Raw genomic sequence first — 22,528 nt, 5'->3', positions numbered from 1 at the left:
TCTAATTTTCGAGAGAGTATTTAAAAATTTTCAAAAATGAAAAAGATAAGCTTAAAAAGGATTTCAACGTGAACTTAAAAAAAGAAACTTCTAACAAAAAAAGTTCAAAAAAAAAACAAAGAATAGAATACAATTCCTTCTGTTTAAAGATTGTTATCTCTTCACAACAACTAGTTGGAAGTGGCCAGGGCCTGGGAGCCTCAAGGAAAGAGCCCAATGAAGTAAGAAATTTCAGAGTGCCCGCAGAGCTTTCATCCTGTAACACCCTAACCAGGGCTCTCAAAAATTTAGGAGCCTGACACACAACCATTGTGTTTGCTTAGGGGTGAGATTTTGGCCCGGAAACTCGGTACCCGTCCACGACCAACCTAGTCCGAAGGGTCCGTGACCGCCCGATACTCGATTCGGTCCGTACCCGCCTGACCGAAATATCTAAGTGGATGGACGCGGGCAACATACCTTACCCGGTGATCCGCCCGAGTCCGACCGGTCATATTGTCCGCCCGACCGATCCCCGTCCATACCCGTCCGTTTGTTATAACCGTATACCCGCCCGATAATTTGAATCATTTTAAACCTTTAGATATTTAGGGTCATCTATAACCGTTAGATTTCTAGGGACAAGAAATGAGAAATGAGAAAAGAGAAACTTTAGTTTCATCATCTTCTCTTTGTTGTTCTCTGACTTCTCTAGTCTCTCTCTCCTTTGAATCCTTCATCGATTACTTGTAAGTGTCCTTATTCCTTAACGTTAAGACCTTAAACCCTAACTTACTTCTGGCGAATGGCCGGAACTACTATGAGTCCATGACCACTCGACATCTCATGATACTCGAATAACCACCACACACCACAGTAAGTTGTTTGATTTTGTGTCTGTTTATGGTTTCTCTCTCACTCAAATAAACAACCATTACTCTGGGTTCACTTCTCTCTCACTCATTTGACCTCTCCCTCTCTTTACGATGGGAGAATTACTGAAATCCCCACTTTTTCATAATACACTTTATTAAAATCCCCACCTTTCATTAATAATTACTGAAACTCCCACCTTTTGAGTAATTTCCGTCACATTAAATAGAGTTGTGCCGTTAGTGAAGCGATCGAAATGCCCAATAGTTAACCCCCCCCCCCCCACCCCCTCACATTTCATTGACCAAATAGTTGGGGCGCCTTGGAGATAAACGATGGGGCGCTTATAACCACGACCCAAACTTCCCCTCCTTCTCCATTCGACCAGCAGACCAGTGAGAATTACTCCATAGTCCATACCGAAGCCTTCATCCCCCTCATCTAAGATTCTAAGGCTTTAACCTCCATTTTGCAGAGATAGAGAGAGAGAGAAGTTGCGCCGGTCGGTCGTCTTCTTCAGATCCGGTGAAGGTATACTTTCTCTCTCTAGAAAAACTTTGATATTTGAAACCTAGCAGATTTTGAAGAATGTAGTAAGATAATAATGTTCATAATCCTTTTCAGTAGGAAAAAAAATGTCATGCCCTTTGTTTATGATTTAATCATCACTATTAATTGATACTACAAATTAGTGGTATTCCTCTTTTTAGGTAGGTTGTGGGTTTGGAACTACTAAATAGCTCAGTTTTGAAACAAGGGCAGAAATCATTATACACAAATTCAATTGACATCAAATGGTGGTATGTGAAAACTCCTTACTCTCTGTTTTGTTAGATTTTTTTTTTTTTATTCTGTATTTGATGGTAAACTGATGCCAGTTCTTTCTTTTTAAAATTGAGTTTGAGAAATTCAGACTATAGGTGTAAGTGATGACTTCCAGATTTTTCTTCGGGCAGTTAACATCACGAACGTTAGAACCCTAGCTTTCCTCAAGGGAATCACTCATATTTTTTCTAGCATTCTCTACTTGAAGCCCATTAATAGTTTCTGTCAAAGGTATGTGTTTACGAACTCTTTTTATATTTTTCAATTGTATTTTCTTTCGTACCATGATTCTCGACGACTTAAGGCGGGAGTAACATAGTTTACATGACCCGTCGCTACGATTCCTTAATGCTAGTTGCTCGTCATACTGCATTAATAATGTGATTTGAAGAAATATATATATCTAATCAATCATCATTTGAGCAAAACTATTCTTTATCCGAAAAGATATATGTAGTTAAGGTCTCTAATATATGTTAACTGTTAAGCGGTAAAGCATAATATAAACATGTTACCGACTTACCGTACAATTGTTTAGATAGTTGCCGGATGTAAGAGCATTACTGGAGAGTTTATATCACTCAACTATTGAAGGAAAGCAACATCAATTATTCCTTGTGACATGAATGGATATAATGACGGAGATTAGTGGCCTTGTGGCAGTATTTTTGTTCACACAAGTAGCAGTAGTTTTATGAAAATGGACATCTATAGGAACTAAGTAACTCATTACTCATCTGTCCAGACTTCGGAGACTGTTAGCTGATTGTTAGTAGGATTTTGTTTGAGCTAATACATTTGGGATTTGGCCCAGTAACAACTGACTAAGTTACCATGAGTCCACGAAATTAATTCATCGAAGAGTCAGGAATGTAACCTAATACACACACTGGGATAACATTGGATTTTTTGTCCCTTTTATTGCTTGACAAAGCTGGAAAACCTCTGATTCAATATTTCAGTGGTTGATCATTTTCTATATCTTTTTATGTTCAGGGAGGTTAGAGGTAGCCCTGGGACTTTTCCATGTCTGCTTTTAAGAATCTGACGTGGGTTTCTATTATCAATTTGATAATTTGACAATGTAGGCATGTCGATTTGTCGCCCGTCACGGTTAATGATCAGATGGTGACTGTTGATAATCCTTACCACAACAAAGCCCAAGATTGGTCTTTTAAAAGGAAAAGCAACCACAATGATAACGGTGATACTCAGGCTGTTTTCAACGCATTGGAAATAATGCTAAAGGAAAGTTTGGAGCGTTTGAAGACAATAAGGTTAGATTATACTTTTTATCCATGTTTATTGAATTTGAAACTGAAGTTTTTTCCAATTCAAAAAAAAAACTTTGCCTTTTCAAATTAATCTGTTCTTCAATTAATATCATCCTAAGGCCTAAGCCCACACATAATACATGGATTATTGCTTGATAAGTAAATCCACCCACACTAAACAAACAACGGCTCTTTTGCTCAAATTGAACAACAACTATTACTATGAAACTTATGCGTTATGTTATATGGAGTAAGGAAACCATGAAGAATGTTAGTACTCGACATCACTAGAAATGTTTGATACGATTAGTGAGAACCAACATTTTTTGGGAATACAGCATATATAGCCTTGTAGTTATTAGGCATTTCATTTTCGCTGACTAGTTTTGTCTGTACCAAACTACCAACCATTGTTCCATCAGACACGGTAGAGTATTGTTTTATGGTCCTAACTCCTCACATGATTGTGTGCTAGTTCAAACGAGATGTACATAAGAAAATCTCACATTATGCTTACCAAGAGTATCTGAGTGTCTTATACGAGTTCGAAAGCATCTGATAGAACATTCTTTTTGTAATTCATATTTCTGGGGATTTGTTTTGGCAAATATGAAAATTTTGAATTGTATCAGGGAAAGTATTTCTATAGCTGGAAGTGTCAGTCTGGAATGTAGTTCTAGTGTTGATTTAACTAGGCATACGGCAGCAGCTGCACTTATAAGGGATTTGTGTAGTGATGGAAAGGTGGAAGCAGCACTAAGGCTCCGGAACAGGATGGTACAAAAATGTGTGATTCTCGACACCTTTACGCACAATTATATAGTCAACGGGCTTTGCAAGATGGGAAATATAGAGGACTTGGAAAAAGCCAGTTTGCTTATCAAAGATATGTTTGAAATGGGTCCCACCCCAAACCGGATTACCTACAACACTTTGATTGGGGGGTACTGCCACCATGGTAACATAGATAAAGCTATAGATCTTTTCACTGGAATGGATAAGTGTGGGATTAAGCCCAATAGAATTACTTGTAATATACTTGTCCATGCTCTTTGCAGAAAGGGTTTTCTGGAGGACGCTCAAAAGCTTCTCAGAGAGATATTAGATGAGGGTGATCAGACACACTCTGAATTGATCACCTCAACTATACTTATGGATGGTTGTTCGAGGAAGGGAGATATGGTTCAAGCAATGGATCTATGGACTAAGATGTCACAGATGGAAATTCCTGTTGATGGGATTGCATATAATGTGCTGATTCATGGGTTCTGCTTGAAGAAGGATATGAAACTTGCATACACGTATTTCAGTGAAATGCTTAAAAAAGGCTTCCTTCCAGATATATTTACCTATAACACACTTATAAATGGTTTATGTAAAGATGGAAAACTAGATGAGGCTTGTGAGGTATACAGTATCATGTCAAGACAGGGTGTTCGACCAGATAACATCTCTTACAAGATGATTATTCAAGGCCTCTGTATCTATGGGGATGTTATCAAGGCTAACAACTTTCTCCGGAGTATGTTAGAGAACTCAATGGTACCAGAGCCTCTTATCTGGAATTTAGTGATTGATGGATATGGGAATTGCGGGGATCTTAAAAGTGCTTTCATGATTAGAGATCAAATGGTAGAATCAGGAGTTGTGCCTAATATATACACTTATAATGCACTAGTTCATGCGCAAGTGAAGGGAGGAAACATAGTGGATGCTCAAACCCTAAAAGATAAAATCGTCTCCGATGGGCTTTTTCCTGATATTGTCACCTACAACATGTTAATAGGTGCAGTCTGTAACATTGGCCATGTTAAATTCGCACTCCAATTGTATGATGAGATGTTACAAAGTGGGTACAAGCCAGACCTTATAACCTACACTGAGTTAATTCGAGGTCATTGTGCGAAGGGAAACATAAAGAAAGCAACACAACTCTTCAACAAGATAAGTCGGTCTTGTTTACCTATTGACCATGTACCGTTTCAAATACTCATCAAGGCTTACTGTAAAAGGAGAGATGCAGAAAAAGCAATTCGCGTTTATCAAGAAATGGCCAGGAAGGGGCTTAAGAGCAGCTATTCAACGTATCATGCCCTAATTTCTGAGCTAAACAAGAAAGGGTTAAAAGAAGAAGCATGCCAAGTATGTGCTCACATATATAAATTGGGCTTCATCTGGTACTAATCTTTGGGATTTTATTTCTGGATTTTTTGGCTTCAGCTGTATCTGTACGAAAAGATCGAAATGTTATCTTCAGAATTTATCATGGTTAGAAAGCAGATACACTTCGGTTTTAAGTACTAATCTGCAGGATGCCATCACTTTGTGGTTGGTACTTCAAATCTTTGACCGACCTAAAAGTTAATCCCTTTGAGTTGGTGGCAGATTTAAAATCTCCATATGTAAGCTCCTGAAAGACAGGGACAAGCTGTTGTCCAGGCTTCACAAGTTGAAGATAGGTTGGCATTGTAGCAGGTAAGCTTCTAACCCTCTATACACTTCGTAAGTCCTTAATTGGTAGTGTTTCACGAAATTAGAGTTATTCGTTGAGCTTAGAGTAGAGATATGGTCGTACAACCAGAGTACGAAATGACAGCCACTCTTTCTTTTCTTTGCATTCAAGTATAACTTGTACAGATTTTATTAAAATTCATTTTGATGTAGTGGGTTGAAGCTGACTCAGACAGAGATTTGGACTAGAAATAGTACTTTCGTCACTATTCATCTAGCATTGGGGATCGATTGTTTGCCATCGTGAGATCCCTATGACAGCCTGCTTATTTCCACCAGGACTGTTAGAAGAATTTCACTCGTCAAAACCATAAGCCGGTTAAGGAAGCTACTCTATCACCTAAGCATTTCTTCTCAAAGCTTCTTAATCTACGGGGTATTTGACTTTGCATTAACACTAACAATTTGAGACGCTGAGATCAGTAATTTGCTAAAATATTCGCAACCCACTTTCTATGGTCCAAGCCTTTTACAGTTGCGAAGCCAACAGTTTGAAGACCTGTTCGCTTAGAAGATATGACACATGAAGATTCCCAGCCGTGGGTTTGCTCCGGGCTCATTGATTGTGACAGCGGACAGATCTGCACTCAATTGTACCATTGGGTCTCTTTGCATTGGCGGATGGAATGTCATCCTCCCTCCACAGTGTTACAAACTAACAACATTAATTCTGATCTGAGCTTTAAAATTAGTGTGCTCGTATCCGGAATAGATCTGATGACAGTGATGAGAGTTTATCGGACAATGAAGGTAACAATCGTCACGGGTGCACTTGTGCTTTTATGTAGCTTAATTGGGATCTTACAGGAATATCTCTAGACGCAATGAGGCACACCACATGCTTGCTACTGTATATAAAGAAGTCGTCACACTTTTATCAGTTGTAGTTTTGTCTGTTCGAGTGATCTCTGAGTGAAAATAAGTGGGGGAGGATCATGGATATCTAGCCTATACCTCTGAGGCTTTCAGTCCTTTGAATCAGTTAATTCTCACTTTTGAGTAATTCAGATTTGTGATATTTTCTTCCTGTTTTTCGATTTTACAGTGTTGGAATAAAAATGTTTTTTTGGAATCCCTGGAATAGAGAGATTATACCTTATTGTGCAGGTTTTAGTATGCAGTAAGTCTGGTGCTTGGAATTAGGGCTGCGGATTCACAAACTGACCTACTGTGTTTCTGGGTCGTGATGGCAATGAATGAGACCATTTGAGTTTTGAAACAAGCGGTCGAGGGTGGAGGCGGATAGTCGAGAAGCTTATCCCTACTAGTTACATATCCAAGCCGACTCCTCACCAACTCGTATATATTTCTTATATGCAAATTCTGTTCTACCAAATTAAAAAAATGAAGTTGAGGAAGAATCAAATCTTGTTGAAAGTGATGTAAAAACTAATGTTGATCTTACATTGTTATTTTTTTGTGATTGGCACGATGAATCACAAACAAATATTTGGTATCTTGATACAGGTGCGGGTAATCATATTTGTGGCAAAAAAAGAATTGTTTGTTGAAGTAAATAAAAATATAAAATTAGTGACTCCTCAAAGATTCCTGTAAAAGGGAAATGTAATATCTTCATTCAACTAAAATGACAACCATAACTACATTTTCGATGTTTATTATGTTCTCGAAATGAAGAATAAAATGCCAACCAGAAATTGAGTACAAAGCTGTATCAGTTGTTGCATCTGAATTACGGGGGTTCTCATACTTCATGAATTGGGGTATTTCATTATCTGACAGCTTTACTCTCTATTGTGGAATTTAGGTGCTCAAAGTATTGCATCTAACCCTATTTTTCATTCAAGAACAAAGCATATCGAGATAGACTGTCATTCTGTCAGAGACTTAGTGACCTCGAATCAATCACAAAGTGCACACCTGCCGACTTAACTCACTAAATGACTCTCCTCAACTAAATTTCTCTATCCTTCGGACAAGATGATGCAGTTTCTCACCCCACCCCATCAACTTGAGGGTGCATGTTAGAATAAGAGCTCAGCATGAATGAAGAAGATGATGTATGAGAAGTGTTAACCTAGGTGTAAGGGGAGTGTTAACCTTATAAAGTGAGAAGTGAAGTAGGTGCCGTCAGAAAGAGGGTGTGGTTATTAGTTCCAGACAACCCAGGTCCACTAGCTTAAATATTAGTTAAGAAAGTTTGTTAGAAAAGTAGTTATGTGTTAACCAAGTAAAAGATTTATTTCTGTACTTATGTCTAATAACAAGGGCGTGGGCTACCGTCGTCCTTGAAGTAACCTTACTATTATATTTTCTTGTCCATTTTGTCAAGATATGTCATTAAATTGTGGGAGAAGTTTCTTGATCGATATTACACACGTGAATAGTCTCTATCCACTTGGAGTATCAAAGCGGAATTGTCAAGATGTTTAAATCGAAACAGTCTCCCACGAAAGTAAACAATGGGTAATAATAATAATCTACGAACGAGATAAACAACGATATGTAGTGCAAGCTGTGGATGGGTCAATCCAGGCAGGGTCTAAGAAGGTCCTACCACTCTTTAATAATTTGTCTTCCTTATGCACTACCAACAACCTGCTATCCTAAACACCTCCAGCTATTCCTTCGTTTACCCCTTGATAATATATATATAGATAGTATTAAACAAAATCCAAATTAGATGGTTGATTGGTGTACTTTGATGAGGACTCTCCCTTTTGTTTCTCTCTCTAATTTGATTTGTTTGTATCTATTCTCTCTCTCTCTCTCTCTAATACAGTGGTGATATAGAGTAGTAGTAGTAGTATTAAATGGAGGAGGGGGCCAGAGGGGGGGGATCGACCTGACCTCGTGCGGATGCACGTGTGATGTTTCCTATCTTCCTAATAAAAGGTTCCCCACTGACTGCATGAAGTCATCATCTATCACCCCCTAATCACACGTCTTCTAAACTATTTATTATTATCTAATAATTAATGACACACTCTTCATTGATTGTCCTTCTTCTTCTTCTTCCCTGGTTTATCGCTTTCTTTGGTCAAAGTTGAGATAGTACTACTGATTTATGATAGGTGGTGCTGGTGGTGGGGGCAGTTGCCTAGCTTTGTTGCCCTCCTCACATCTTATTTAAGCATCATGTGGGAATTACAACACCCTGGACTCCTGGAGGAAGAGTGGAGGTACCTTCTCTGTCTCTCTTTGTCTATACTCCCTAGTACCTTCCAGTTTGCAAAGAAAGCCATATTAGCTCAATAGCTCCTAAGAGCATCTCCAATGGAACACGAAATTTTGAGTGTCACATATGATTTTTAGAATTTTTTTCTTAAGAACTCTTTTCAATACAATACTTTATTTGCATCTCTAAGATGACGTGTCGAGGGTGAAATAGAGATATCTCAAGAGGACACTCTAGAGTGTCCTCTTGAGATATCTATAATTGCCCAACTCATCAATATTGGATTTTCAACAAATAGAAAACAAGTCTTCTATATTTTCTAAATAACTAATTATTTATTTACAAAAATAATTGTGACATATAATTAAATAAGATAAGTTTAAAGTTTTGCATTGGAGACGCAAAAAAAATTGAGGATCTCTATTTTCGACACCGGCCTAGGAGTGAGATTTGAGAATCACCATTAGAATTTGACACATAGGATAAATAGACATTTTTTTGAGTTTTGCATTGGAGATGCTCTAAATTGCATTCCATGCCGATAAAAAATTGAGAAATGCTAATATAAAATGAGATTTTGAGTTGAGATATTTTACATAATAACAAAGAGAAAAGTTATTTTTTAAAATCAGTAAAAGTGTCAAGATTATTACGTGTATTTATCGTTCATGTGATAAAAAAAATATCACTTATTAGCAATTTATATTTTTTTTCGTTCCTGAAATATCTTTACCCGTTATAATTCAATTTTTCTCTCAAAAAATCCAGAATGTTTTAGTTCTTTTATTCTTCATAAAGTCTATGGTTCTTCTTCTTTTTCACTTTAGCCCTCTGTCGATTCTCCCAATCTTGAGAGGGACAACCCTGCATTTGCACAGATCTTGAGAGTCCTCGACTTGCCCATAACAAGACGAACTTTCTCAGTTTTTTGGTGCTTAAGAGGTTTTACAGTACCTTCACCTTTTTGCTTCCATTGATTTCCTTCTTTATCAAATCGATAAAGCTTTGCTTTTCTACACAAAACAGAAAATACATAAATAAGACCAAATGAATCCAGAATGAAAAGGAAATAAAAAGGTCATAGGAAGAAAAGAATTTGATTTAAGTTTCTTACATATCTAGAATAATGTCTTCGTCTTCCTCTTAAGTACTGACAACGACTTCTTCAAGCTTAACATTTGGAGCAACCTGTGCTCTAGTAACTTCATCTTCAGCTCTAGCAGATTCTGAGGTATCTTCTTCTTTTTCCTTGAGCTTGAGTTATGTACTTTCCATGACTGAGAATTCGAGAAAAAAAGATAGAGAAACTATAGCGAGAAAGTAAAAGGGAAATGATAGAGTGACTTAGAAATCGGTATTTAGAGGATGACATATTTCCTCATTTAGAAACAAAAGCGGTCCCCACCATAGTCAAACTTTGAAAAAATCTTGTCTTTTAGTGATTCCACATTAGCTGGGCATTAAAATGCCCAAAAAACTGGGCACTCTAGCATCTCCCTGGGAAATGATAGAGTGACTATTAGCAGGCCCCACACCTTATCATGGGTTTGTGGTTAGATGAATGAGATTTTTTCCCTATAATTTGTCCATCCAGATTTAGTGACAATAAGACAGAAGTCTCCGGAAGAAAAGTAGTACCATAAACCATCCTTTTCTCCTTTGATCTAGAAGAGGTACGTGAAAATCCTCAGGTTAAGCACCGACATCACCTCCACCTGACGATAAAGGTGTTAATGATCACCACAACATTCTGATTTAACTGCAAGGGAAAAATGAGATAGTAAAAAATGGTGCAAAGCTATACAGAGTGCCACGTAAAAAAATCTCGTAAAATCCTAAGGTTTGACCATCTGTCTTGAAAACTCTGTTGTCTCGATCAGAGATGATCAAATCAAATTGCTCTGGTATGCAAAGCTTAACACGAAGAGCAGGGAGATCCAGTTCTGTAAAACAACTATGGAATCAAGATGACCGATGGACTATGAGGCGATGGCAACATTAGATATAGGAGAGCTAGAAGAATTTTCCATGACGAAAGAATGAGGATGGGTCAAAAGAGAAAAATAAGGACTTTTATAGGAAGATAGAGACATAAAGGAAGGAATTCTCCAACGACTATATAAAGTGGAAGTGTTAATATTAGGATAACCACTATTGAAATCCTAGTCAGGATGTTGGAGCCTGCGAATAGCCTGCTAATGAAATCTTCTACTAGACATAGAGGTATACTGAGAATGACGGTGCATGAGCTTTAGAAGACGACAAAGAAATTAGATGAACCCCTGGGTTACTTGCAAGAAGCTAGGCTTAAGAGGCTATGGTTAAGAACAAAGTTCAGAGGTTGAAAGATTTAAAGTACAGTTGAAAGATTTAAAGGAGAAAAAAAATACGAAGATTAGCTTGAAGGCGCAAGAGAAGCTCGAAGGCGTAAGAGAACGTTGAAGAGCGAGAATGGAGATTACTTATGGAAAATCAGGGATCCGTTAGAATTATGACAATGAATCGCCATTGTCACGCGAAAGGTCTGAGTTATGACCGCGTGGTGAGAATGCAACTTGTAACGGTGACATCAAAGGAACATTTGGGTTACCGAGTAGATCTTTAAAAGAATATCAGGCTTTGAATTCCCAAAGGGATTGAGGTGACGTGTGCAAGGACAGGAAGCGTGACGACTAAGTGGATGCTTTGCCACCAAGAAGAAAAAGAACAGATTTGTAGAGTGGAAAAGTACGAATTAGAATTATCAATAATATGAATTTTGCATATGACTATTCATGACAGATGGAAAAGTATTGAACTCTTTTACTCTTTAGCGTCTCTGCATTTTGCTAAGGCATGTGGGGGACTCTTGTTGAGCCAAATATTGGTCAGCCTTGACCTGCCAAATGAGTTAATTGAATGACTTGGGTAGTATGTGCAGGATCGCTGAATATGCACGAGGGAGCCTCGACTAAGCCAACATAGAGGTGGACTTGAAAAAAATCTACCACCAACAGACGAGTGGATCCGAGTTAGCTCTACTACCTCAGTCATGAAATAGAAGGTCTACAGAAATATGCTAGGCAAGCTGAGCTCTACACTGCATGAGAGAAATGTCGATTATCCATTTTCTATATTGTGAGATACGATCATATCCACTATAGTAAGCATAATAGCCCAGACATGTTACCTCCTTTAAGTCGTGATTCGTCACCGCCATGCAAGATTATATAAAGAGCACATGTTTGCTCTACAACATAATCCGATTTTTACCCTTCTATTATTGTCTTTCAACCTTCAACACTAAACTGACTTAAAATATAAAGAAAAAATATATATATATAAGGTAATTTTATGGAAGCAAATTTATTAAAGAAAATTTATTTCTTGGATGAGACATGCAGTAAATGAAAAGACGACTTTTGTCAAAAATATGAAAATTTCTTTTCTTTTTCTTTTTTTTATTTTCAAGGGCATTTCGGGATGAAAAACCAAACATAAAGAGAAAATCTGTCCACTGGACCTGTGCCTAATATTTTGGCAGCAAGGGGGGCTAGTTCTCATTAGAACTATTTTTTGGATTGGAAGCCAATTTTGGGTAAAATTATTACTTGTGATATCTATCAATAACCAAAGTGTATCTCCCTATACTAATTACCAAAGAGAAAGACCTCTGACTCTGAGAGAGGCAAGTGTACTAATAATCTTATAATTATTCTTGTTAACATGTGAAATTATTCAACAGCTGTATTGATTTTTTTTGTCTACTCAATATGTGATCTCTTCTCCCTCCCTACTCTCTCTCTCTCTCTCTCTCTCTCTCTCTCTCTCTCTCTCTCTCAAAGACCTCTCCTTTCCTCTCATGGCTAAACTAAAATCTTAAACCCCCAAAGTCCATATCAAAACCTAAAAATGGAAGACATTTTCTCCATATCTCTGTCTGTAAAGTTACAAAACCTCTGTTTCATCATCATTACTATCATCTTCTTCTCCTTCACTTGTACTTTTCATGACATCATTCAAGTATCATCCCAAGATATCAATGGTGACTCTCATCTTTTACTCTCATTCAAAGATTCACTTCCAAATCCTGGTGTTCTTCCAAATTGGAAATCTAATCAAAACCCATGCTCTTTTACTGGAGTTTCATGTAATAATAATAACAATAATAATAATGTTAGAGTTTCATCACTTGATTTGATTTCTATACCTCTAAACTCTGATTTTTCCTCTGTTTCTTATCTTATGAGTTTAGATCATTTAGAAAAATTGTCACTCAAATTTACTAATCTAACTGGTAAATTATCATCATTACCTTCTAAATTTCATTGTAGTGATGTGTTAACTGATCTTGATCTCGCCGGAAATGATTTATCCGGTTCTGTTTCCGATATTATGAGTTTATCTTCATGTAAAAGCTTGAAAAATCTAAACTTGTCGAAAAACTCATTCGATTTTCGCATTAAAAATGAGGGTTTAAACAGTCTTCTGATTGATTTTCAGTATCTTGATCTTTCATTCAATCTCATATCTGGTCAAAACATTGTTCAATGGATTCTCTCAACTGGTTGTTCTGATCTAAAGTATTTGAATTTGGCGGGAAATCAAGTTTCTGGAAATATTCAAGTACCATCTAGTTGTTCTAAGTTGGAGCATATTGATTTATCATCAAACAAGTTTTCCGGTGGGATTCCTGCAATGGGTAATTGTGATTCGCTCGAATATCTGGATCTTTCAGGGAATAGGTTATCTGACTATATGGGTGATGAACTTTCAAGATGTGGGTCACTCAAGTTCTTGAATCTTTCAGATAACAAAGTTTCAGGTGAAATTCCTAGACAACTTGGAGATTCTTGTTCTAATCTAATTGAGCTTGATTTTTCGTCGAATTACTTTTATGGTTCAATTCCTGATACTTTAAGTTCATGTTCTTTGTTAGAAACCATTAATCTATCTAACAATAGTTTATCTGGTGAGTTTCCAACTGAAACTTTAGTTGAAATGAGTAATTTGAAGAACTTGATTCTATCTTATAATCAATTCGTCGGGGTTTTGCCTTATTCCTTATCGAAACTTACAAACTTAGAGTTATTGGAATTGAGTTCTAATAATTTTTCAGGATCAATTCCGTCAAATCTTTGTCAAGATCCTAAAAACAGCTTAAAGGAGTTATATCTTCAGAACAATTTGTTCACTGATACAATTCCAGCAAGTTTGAGTAATTGTTCTAATTTAGTTTCACTTGATTTCAGTTTCAATTATCTATCGGGTACAATTCCTTCGAGTTTAGGATCGTTATCACGACTTCGTGATATGATTATGTGGTTGAATCAACTAAGTGGTGAGATTCCTAAAGAACTCATGTATATTCAAACACTTGAGAACTTGATCTTGGATAACAACGAGTTAAGTGGAACGATTCCGTCTGGTTTGAGAAATTGTACTAATTTAAATTGGATTTCATTATCGAGTAATCGATTGAGTGGTGAAATCCCAACTTGGATTGGTGAACTTAACAGTTTAGCAATTTTGAAACTTGGGAATAATTCGATTTCTGGCAGTATACCAAAGGAGATAGGAGATTGTAAAAGCTTGATATGGTTAGATCTTCATAGCAATAATCTGAGTGGGTCTATTCCTTCGACTCTCTCGAAACAAGCTGGAAAAATTGCTGTTGGGTTATTTGTTACAGGGAAGAAGTATGTGTATCTGAAGAACGACGGAAGTATTAATTGTCATGGAGCTGGAAATCTTCTCGAATTTGAAGGAATCAGACCAGAAGGATTGAATAGAATACCGACGAGGAATTCTTGCAATTTCACTAGAATTTATATGGGAAGTACTCAATACACATTCATAAACAATGGGTCTATGATTTTTCTCGATCTTTCTTACAATAAGTTGGACGGAAGTATTCCGAAGGAAATCGGGGACATGTTTTATTTGACAATTTTGAATCTAGGTCATAACATGCTTTCTGGTTCGATTCCAACCAACCTTGGAAGCTTGAAGAATGTTGGAATTCTCGATCTCTCGTACAATAAACTTGAAGGTCAAATCCCGAGTTCCTTTTCGGGCCTTTCTCTTCTCACCGAGATGGATCTTTCGTATAACAATCTCTCTGGTCCAATCCCTCTATCTGGTCAGTTAGCAACTTTTCAGTCTAGCAACTACAAGAATAATACTGGCTTATGTGGGTACCCTCTTCCTCCATGTGGGGATGAGTCTTTAGACCCAAATGCGTCGAGGATTCGCAATAAAAGTTCTAGCCCAAGGAAGGCTTACTTGCTTGAAAGTGTGGCAATGGGATTATTGTTTTCCATTTTCTGCATTATTGGTTTAGTTGTTTTTGTTATCGAGCGTAACAAAAGGAGAAGAAAGAAGGATATGAATACAGAGTCCGATTTCGATTTTGATAATAACATATCAAATTTGGGTTTCACAAACACTAATTGGAAATTAACTAGTGCGACAGAAGCGATGAGTATCAACCTTTCTACCTTTGATAAGCCTCTTCAAAAGCTCACATTTGCTGATTTACTACAAGCCACCAACGGGTTTCACGATGACAGTCTCATTGGGTCCGGAGGATTTGGGGATGTGTACAAAGCTCAACTCAAGGATGGTATGGTTGTAGCTGTCAAGAAGTTAATCCAGATAAGTGGACAAGGTGATCGAGAGTTCATGGCTGAAATGGAAACCATCGGAAGAATAAAACATCGAAATCTTGTTCCTCTTTTGGGTTACTGCAAGGTCGGCGAAGAACGATTACTAGTCTATGAATTCATGAAATTTGGAAGCTTAGAAGATGTTTTACAAGATAGAAAAAAATCAGGAATCAAGTTGAATTGGAAGCTAAGAAGAAAAATAGCCATTGGTGCTGCAAGAGGCTTAGCTTTTCTTCACCATACTTGCACTCCTCATATAATTCACAGAGATATGAAATCAAGTAATGTACTACTTGACGAAAACTTGGAAGCTAGGGTTTCCGATTTTGGAATGGCAAGGTTAATGATTTCAATGGATACTCATCTTACTGTTAGTACTCTTGCCGGCACCCCGGGATATGTCCCACCCGAGTATTATCAGAGCTTTAGATGTTCAACCAAAGGAGATGTCTATAGTTATGGAGTAGTTCTACTAGAGTTACTTACTGGTAAAAAGCCTACAGGTTCAATTGAGTTTGGAGAAAACAATTTAGTTGGGTGGGTTAAACAACATGAGAAAGCGAAAATAACCGATGTTTTAGATCATGAACTCATGATAGAGGACCCAAGCTTGGAGTTCGAGTTACGTCAACACTTACTAGTTGCATTAGCTTGTTTGGATGACCGACCGTGGCTGAGACCGACAATGATACAAGTTATGGCAAAGTTTAAGGAAATCCAAACAAAACTAGACGAAACAACTGAAAGTTTTGGTGCAGGTGAATTGGTTGATATGGCTCCTATAAAGGAATGCCCCGAAGTAAACCAACACTAGATCAATGAGTTCCTCGGTCCATTGCCAGCATCTGCACCACCAGCACCTGCACCTGCACCACCAGCACAATACAGAAAAGAAGAGAAACAAAATTCTTTGAGAAGAAGGTGAGACATTGAATTACAGGCTACCAACTTTTTTTTTGTTTTATCAAATGGTATAAAATGATTGTTTCAGTATTTCAAATTTCCATGTAATATATCCTTGTTCTTTACAAATTTTTTAGTTATTGAATACTTATACATGAAACCCTTTTCATTTTAACTTGTTATATCTTCATTATTTCATAGACATAGTTAGGTTGTCTTCCTCGTCACCGAAAAGTATTAAATCTTAATAAACTCCTTAATTTAGATTCAAAAAAAGAAAAGAAAATGGGAGGGTAGATCTTTGACTTTTTATATAGAATATTTTCTTTTCTTTATACGAAGAATTTATTTTAACTTAACTACTACTACAAATTAAGGACGATAAATATTGCACGATGTTGCATTATAGTCATTATGATAACAACATTTTAACAAAAAAAATTTTAAAAGTAGTACATGATTATAATTTAGTACGAGCAAATTTTGCCAGTGCATTAATCGTGTAGTTAGTTGAAGCAGATATAACAGAGCATCGGAATGCTACAAGAAATGAACAATCGATTGGTTCCACCATGTCCAATGTGTTGATGTTTGCTCGGGTCTGTTGTTGTACTATTATGTACTATATTTATTTTTACCTAAGTTTGTGATCCTCCATTTAAATGCTTTTGATTTTTATAGATTATTTTTACTTTTTCTACTTTAGGTTTTGTCTCATTTTCTGAGCTTTCAATTTAATAATTTGTTGAACACATTCATCAATGTTTTGGAATCCAAATTTGAGTAATTGGGACTCTGATTATCTTTATTTTTTTTTGTTTTAATAAAGTAACACTGTCATTGAGCAGAGGAGACAAATATAAAAATGATGTACATTAAAATAATCAAGTATTGGAAATTGAATAAGAAAGAAAAAAAAAAGGAAAACTAGTTGAGAAAATAAAAAATATCACAACTACTGAGATGATTGTCTGGTAGTGGGATTTATTATATTATAAGACATGTGACACTTCAGATTAGCTTATATATGCCTTTTATTTTATATTAGTAATTTGAATGTTCACGTTATAATATTACGGGAGATTGTATAGACAATGCCCAAAGTTGTTCAAGGCAATCTTGATAAAGGCAATTCTTAGTTTAGTTAAAAACAATGCATATTCGAAAAACTCTTGTTGTGCCCCTTCTGCCAGAGTTCCTGTCGGTGTAGGGGATTTAAGAGAGAGAAGATAGAAGGATGGCGAAGAAAGAGGAGGAAGAAGAAGAAGAAGAAGAAGAAGAGAAAACAAATTAAGGTAGTTGTCGGTGACCGCCGGTGGCTTTTGACCGGAATGAGAGAAAAGAGGAAATGGGTGATAAACTCTCAAATTCATGCATTGCCTCTAACCATATTTGGTCAACCTATTTTGAAGAAATTTTGAAGAAAAAATACATTGCCTTCAACATGTTTGGTCATTGCCTATAAAACTTCTCTAATATTATATGGTTATGGTTAAGGCCACGACCCATGAGCTTTTGGTCAAAAAAAAACTAAAAATGAGTTTTGTGTCCAATTTTGAAACTAAAATTTATCTTTAGAGTCCGTTTGATACGTGTGAAATGTGAGTAAAGTCGTTTTCTCAGGAAAATTAGTTTTTCGCTGTTTGGTTGGCCACTTTGGGTAAGAAAATCGATTTTCTAAGAAAAACAAACGTACAAATGGTCTAATTTTTTTTCCCACCTTTTAGATGCGAAAGTTAATTTCTCTATCTCTCCCTCCTCCCGTAACTTTCTCTCTCTATTTCTTTCCTATCGTAACTCTCTTTGTTCACTTCTGTCCAATTAATAAATAAATTGAATTAATAAATAAGCTTAAATTTTAAAGGCACCCCCTTAAATTCTAAAGGCACCCCTTAAGTGCCTAACATTTATATATTGGTTAAAGGCTCCATTAATAAATAAAACCTAATTAATAAACATTTGTCTATAGACACTCCCCCTCCCTTAAATTCTAAAGGCACCCTTTAAATGCCTAACATTTATATATTGGGTAAAGGCCCAATTAATAAATAAAATTTAATTCCATGACTTTAATTCCCTAGGGAATCTATTCCCATGAAATAGCCTACTTTTAATTCCTTGCTCCGCCCTAGGAATTAGTTTCCGTGGAAAGTCAAAAATCAAAATAAAAATATTTTAATATATTCAGATACTTGAAACCTAATATTTATCTCCATATATGTTCTAAACTTTTATTTATATATTGGTCAAATGACATTTTTGCCCTTTTTATCAAATGACATGTTTACGAAGTTGTTGAAATGACATTTTGGCTTTATATAGCCAAAATTACATTTTTACCTTTTTATAATATCAAATTGACATATTACCCTTATGTTAAAATGTCAATTTTACCCTCGTATACATTAAAGTGACATTTTTACCCTTATGTGGTCCGAATGATATTCTTATCTTTATCTTGTAAAAATAGCATGTCTGCACTTTTACATTGAAATGACACAAAGTTAAATAATTTTACAACATAGGTGCAAAAATATAATTTTGAAAAGATAAGGGTAAAAATGTAATTTAGACAGCATAAGGACGAAAATGTAATTTTGGTAATATAAAAGAAAAAATGTCATTTTGACTACATAAGGAGTAACTAGAAACTCTTAATTGAGTATTATATTCGTAGAAGTTAGTTGTCCACCAAATAACAGAGTTCGTAATTTCACGGAATAATAAATGACCATCAAACGGAAGAAATCTTATTTTCACGGAATAAATTCCTTGGAAGACTTTCCATGGAACTCTCTTATTTCCATGGAATTATTTCCCTGATATCAAACACAACCTAAGATGTAATCCGTGAGAAAAAAAAAATAGGGAGAGAAATATGTGGGTAGTTATTCTAACTAATTTCGACTGATTTACATAGATACCCTTCTTTTTTCTAGTGTATTTACATAAAAAGATTTTATATTAATCGTTGGATGTGTTCCCAACTAAATCTCTAAAATAAAATGGACGGCCAGACTTATCTCCTGGATAACCGACTGATCTGTTTTAATATAACAGATTTATTCTCTTCGATCGAGATTACTTGAAGATTTTTAAGCAAATTGATTTCCAACAAGTCTCTCGTGAAATTACACCAAGTAATTTGTGGAGATTTCACGTAAGACGCGTTAGAATATATCGTATGTAAACAAACTACCCAAAATAATTGACAAAAGAATCCTCTTAATCTTCCACATATTTATGCCAACCACCGGTAGTCCAGTTGGTCAATGAATATACTTTGCAATGCAGAGGTCCAAGATTCGATATAAGGCTTGACCGCTGGACTTTGAAAGACCAAATTCCTGAACGGGCAGCCAGTAAACATCCCAACAAGTATACGTAATGCGCCTCTCTCATACTCAAAGATGTATTCTGGCGCGAACCCTAACCGTTTCACAAACTTCCGAGGAAAAGATATCAGAAGAAATAATCATCTCTTGTACTAAAAAGCTAACAGATTTGGCAAGATCGGGCCAATTAGAAAAATCCATCAAGGTTTTCGATGAAATGCCTCAAAGAAATCAAGTTTCTTGGAATGCTATGTTGTCTATTTATCTTGATTTCAACAAGTTAGATGAAGCACGCAGATTGTTCTTTAGAATGCCTCAAAGAAATTCAATATCTTATAGTACAATGATAGTCGGGTTATCGAAGTTAGGGTTTGTCTCTGAAGCACACAAGGTATTTGATTTAATTCCTAAATCCCATCAGAATGTTATATCATGGACATCTATGATTTCGTCGTATACCCATAATAACCAGCCTATGAATGCTTTGAAACTTTTCATAACCTCTTATGGAAGATTTTTTCCTTCGATAATACCGAATACGTTTACTTTTACGATTCTCGTTAAAGCTTGTTTAGCTTTAGAGTCACTTGTAATGGGAATGCAGTTTCATGGTTTGATAGTTAAGCTTTTAGATGAACATGAAAAGGATAACATTTTTGTTTCAAACTCTTTGATTGATTTACATGGTAAATTAGGAAATCTAGTTGATGCAGAGAAAGTTTTTCACGGATTAACGTGGAAAGATTTGAGTACGTGGAATGTAATGATGGGTTCTTACGCACGTTATCTTTTGATCGATAAAGCTCTTCAAATATTTTATTTGATGGGAGACAAGGATACCCTTTCTTGGAACATTATAATATCTGGGTTTGCCGAAGGTGGACGCAGCGTTGAAGCTCTTCACTTTTTTCTCCAGTTATGCAGGCTACGAAGACAGCATATTGGTCCGAACCCATCAACCTACACAATAGTTCTAACTGTTTGTGCTACATTTACTATGCTTAAAGTTGGGATGCAAATCCATTCGTGTGTCCTTAAGAGTGGGATCCTTGAGAATAATATCTACACGGGTAATTCGCTGATGAACATGTACATGAAATGCGGTTCAATCGAAGAATCTGAGAGAATGTTTTATGAAATGCGTATAAGAGACGTCGTTTCATGGAATTCGCTCGTTTTAGGCCTTGGCCAAAATGGTTATTCGAAAAAAGCATTAGAGAATGGAGAGAAGGCACTAAATTTGGGTATATATGACAACACCACATTTGTTGCATTACTAACGGCATGTGGCCATGGAGGATTAGTTGATGAAGGAATTAAGTGTTTCCGCAGTATGAATATAAAATATGGGATCAACCCGTGTTTGGATCATTATATTTGTGTCATCGATTTGCTTGGAAGAGCAGGTAAAGTAATCGAAGCATACAATTTCTTACTTGAGATGCCCCTCACACCAAATGCCGTAACATGGTCAACTATTCTTAGTGCATGCCTAGTTCACGGGAATGAGGAGGTAGGGGAAACAGCAGCTCGCGAGCTCCGGATCTTGGAGCCAAGTAATTCTGCAGGTTATGTTATGTTGGCGAACTTATATCGTAAAAAAGGTAAATTTGAGAAATCTAGGCAGATCTTGCAATTGATGAGGGAGATTGATTTGAAGAAGGGGAAAGGGTGTAGTTGGATTCTTCAAGAACGCTAAACGTCAGATGAAGATAAGCAACCAAAGGCATCATAAGTGAATATGTTCCATGGTTAGATGAACTTTTCTTTCTAAAGTTTGTCAAACTGGAGATGCTCCTCGAAATCTACTTGAGAAAAGGTTAGATTCATCCTGATAAGCATCAGAGAAGATTATACCTAGAATATCACCACAGATATTGGTGGGTAGAAAAGGAAGATTAGTACCTCCAGAGAGAATTTGTGTGATTCTTTTCATACTAGGCAATGTAACTTGGACAACTCTACGATATTTGGTCATACAAGTCCAGTTCTGGATCAATGATTTCCACCTTTCCATTGCGACGTAGTTCTCTAGCCCAGTCAACCAAGTACCAACTCTTGAGCATTCCGTATGGGCTCGATGGACCTTTTACGGCTAGTCACTTGGGCGTAAGTGCAAGACAACCATATACATCTGTTTTCTGGTAATGATCTCGGGGGAACGGTATCAGAAGGTTCCTACAATTTGGATTGACTGAGGATCCCTCTGCCTGCTTTCTATATGATATTGAATGCCTGGGAACAAGAAAACCAGGCAGACTCTAGGCAGAAATCCTATTGGGCTGTCGTGGTTCGTGCTTTCAATGATTCTGATCCACTAAACAACGAATCACGGCAAGGATTTAAAACTGTTTTGCTTACTTATGTGACATGATAATTTTTGTAAAGAAATATTTAATTATTTTAAAGATATGTGAAGACTATTGGTTTGTTTCGCTTCGTCGCTAATAGACATTGGTAGTATTTACCTTCTGACTTTTGTATGTTTTCACGCATTCCTCTTCTCGCTTTGGAAAAGCGATGTTTGTAGAAGCAAGGCCAGAAATAGTAGAGAGTGATGCATCCACATGAATTGACGATTTATTTGAGTTAGATGTGTGGCCAAATGTCTCATCTGTCACTCATGCGCTGCTCCACCTCGGTTTTACTCAAAATTAGTTGATGTTATTACACAACTCAAAATTAGTTGTCAAATGAGCCTGAGCTTGCATCTCCAATTGGGCATTCAGATGCTTTGTAATTCAGGTTTATACCCATTACAATCAGGGGTGCAGGGATTCTTCCTAAATGTGATGGTGGAAAGAACGCAAAGCTAATCAGGAAGTCATTAATGGCATTGATACTATATGTAATTTTCTTCCACTGTTTGCTACTTTTCTGCTTTTTCTTAATTGTTGTTTTGGTTTGGGTGCTGCCTCTTAGCTTTCTATAATCCTCATCTTGTATAATCTTCTTTAGTTGGGATTTTTGTTCGATGGCATGAAATTCCTCCTGTTTTGTTGTTTTTAATCTATTATATTAAATATTTACTTATTTGCAATG

At 36.5% G+C, this 22,528-nt stretch overlaps 3 protein-coding genes across 20 annotated transcripts; all 3 read left to right on the top strand.

The window, feature by feature from the left end:
• Positions 1 to 937: 937 nt before the first annotated feature.
• Positions 938 to 7,008, top strand: LOC147551978 (Tetratricopeptide repeat (TPR)-like superfamily protein). 18 transcript variants are annotated; one of them, XR_015236898.1, is made up of 7 exons: positions 938 to 1,383; positions 1,563 to 1,652; positions 1,766 to 1,908; positions 2,766 to 2,954; positions 3,584 to 5,219; positions 5,337 to 5,426; positions 6,570 to 7,008. XR_015236898.1 is itself a non-coding variant. In XM_086665897.1 (5 exons), the coding sequence occupies exons 2-5, from the start codon at positions 1,647 to 1,649 to the stop codon at positions 5,133 to 5,135; spliced, it is 1,890 nt and encodes a 629-aa protein (XP_086522023.1). In that variant the 5' UTR covers positions 938 to 1,383; positions 1,563 to 1,646; the 3' UTR covers positions 5,136 to 6,534. The 18 variants fall into 18 exon arrangements, 5 of the variants coding, with proteins under 5 accessions (XP_086522023.1, XP_086522025.1, XP_086522024.1 ...); XR_015236897.1 differs by lacking the exon at positions 6,570 to 7,008 and adding an exon at positions 5,616 to 6,534; XR_015236894.1 differs by having other exon boundaries at positions 3,584 to 5,426.
• A 5,298-nt stretch (positions 7,009 to 12,306) lies between these two features.
• LOC147551977 (systemin receptor SR160-like) lies at positions 12,307 to 16,326 on the top strand. Its single transcript, XM_086671037.1, has one exon. The coding sequence runs from the start codon at positions 12,493 to 12,495 to the stop codon at positions 16,060 to 16,062; it is 3,570 nt and encodes a 1,189-aa protein (XP_086527163.1). The 5' UTR covers positions 12,307 to 12,492; the 3' UTR covers positions 16,063 to 16,326.
• Positions 16,327 to 19,538: 3,212 nt separating this feature from the next.
• LOC147551976 (pentatricopeptide repeat-containing protein At2g13600-like) lies at positions 19,539 to 21,185 on the top strand. Its single transcript, XM_086668600.1, has one exon. The coding sequence runs from the start codon at positions 19,539 to 19,541 to the stop codon at positions 21,183 to 21,185; it is 1,647 nt and encodes a 548-aa protein (XP_086524726.1).
• Positions 21,186 to 22,528: the final 1,343 nt, after the last annotated feature.

This window comes from Eschscholzia californica, unplaced genomic scaffold, assembly GCF_041429995.1.
Source record: "Eschscholzia californica isolate CP2 unplaced genomic scaffold, dmEscCali1.0.p SCAF_3, whole genome shotgun sequence".
NCBI lineage: Eukaryota > Viridiplantae > Streptophyta > Magnoliopsida > Ranunculales > Papaveraceae > Eschscholzia > Eschscholzia californica.
This window is presented reverse-complemented; position numbering and strand designations above follow the sequence as displayed.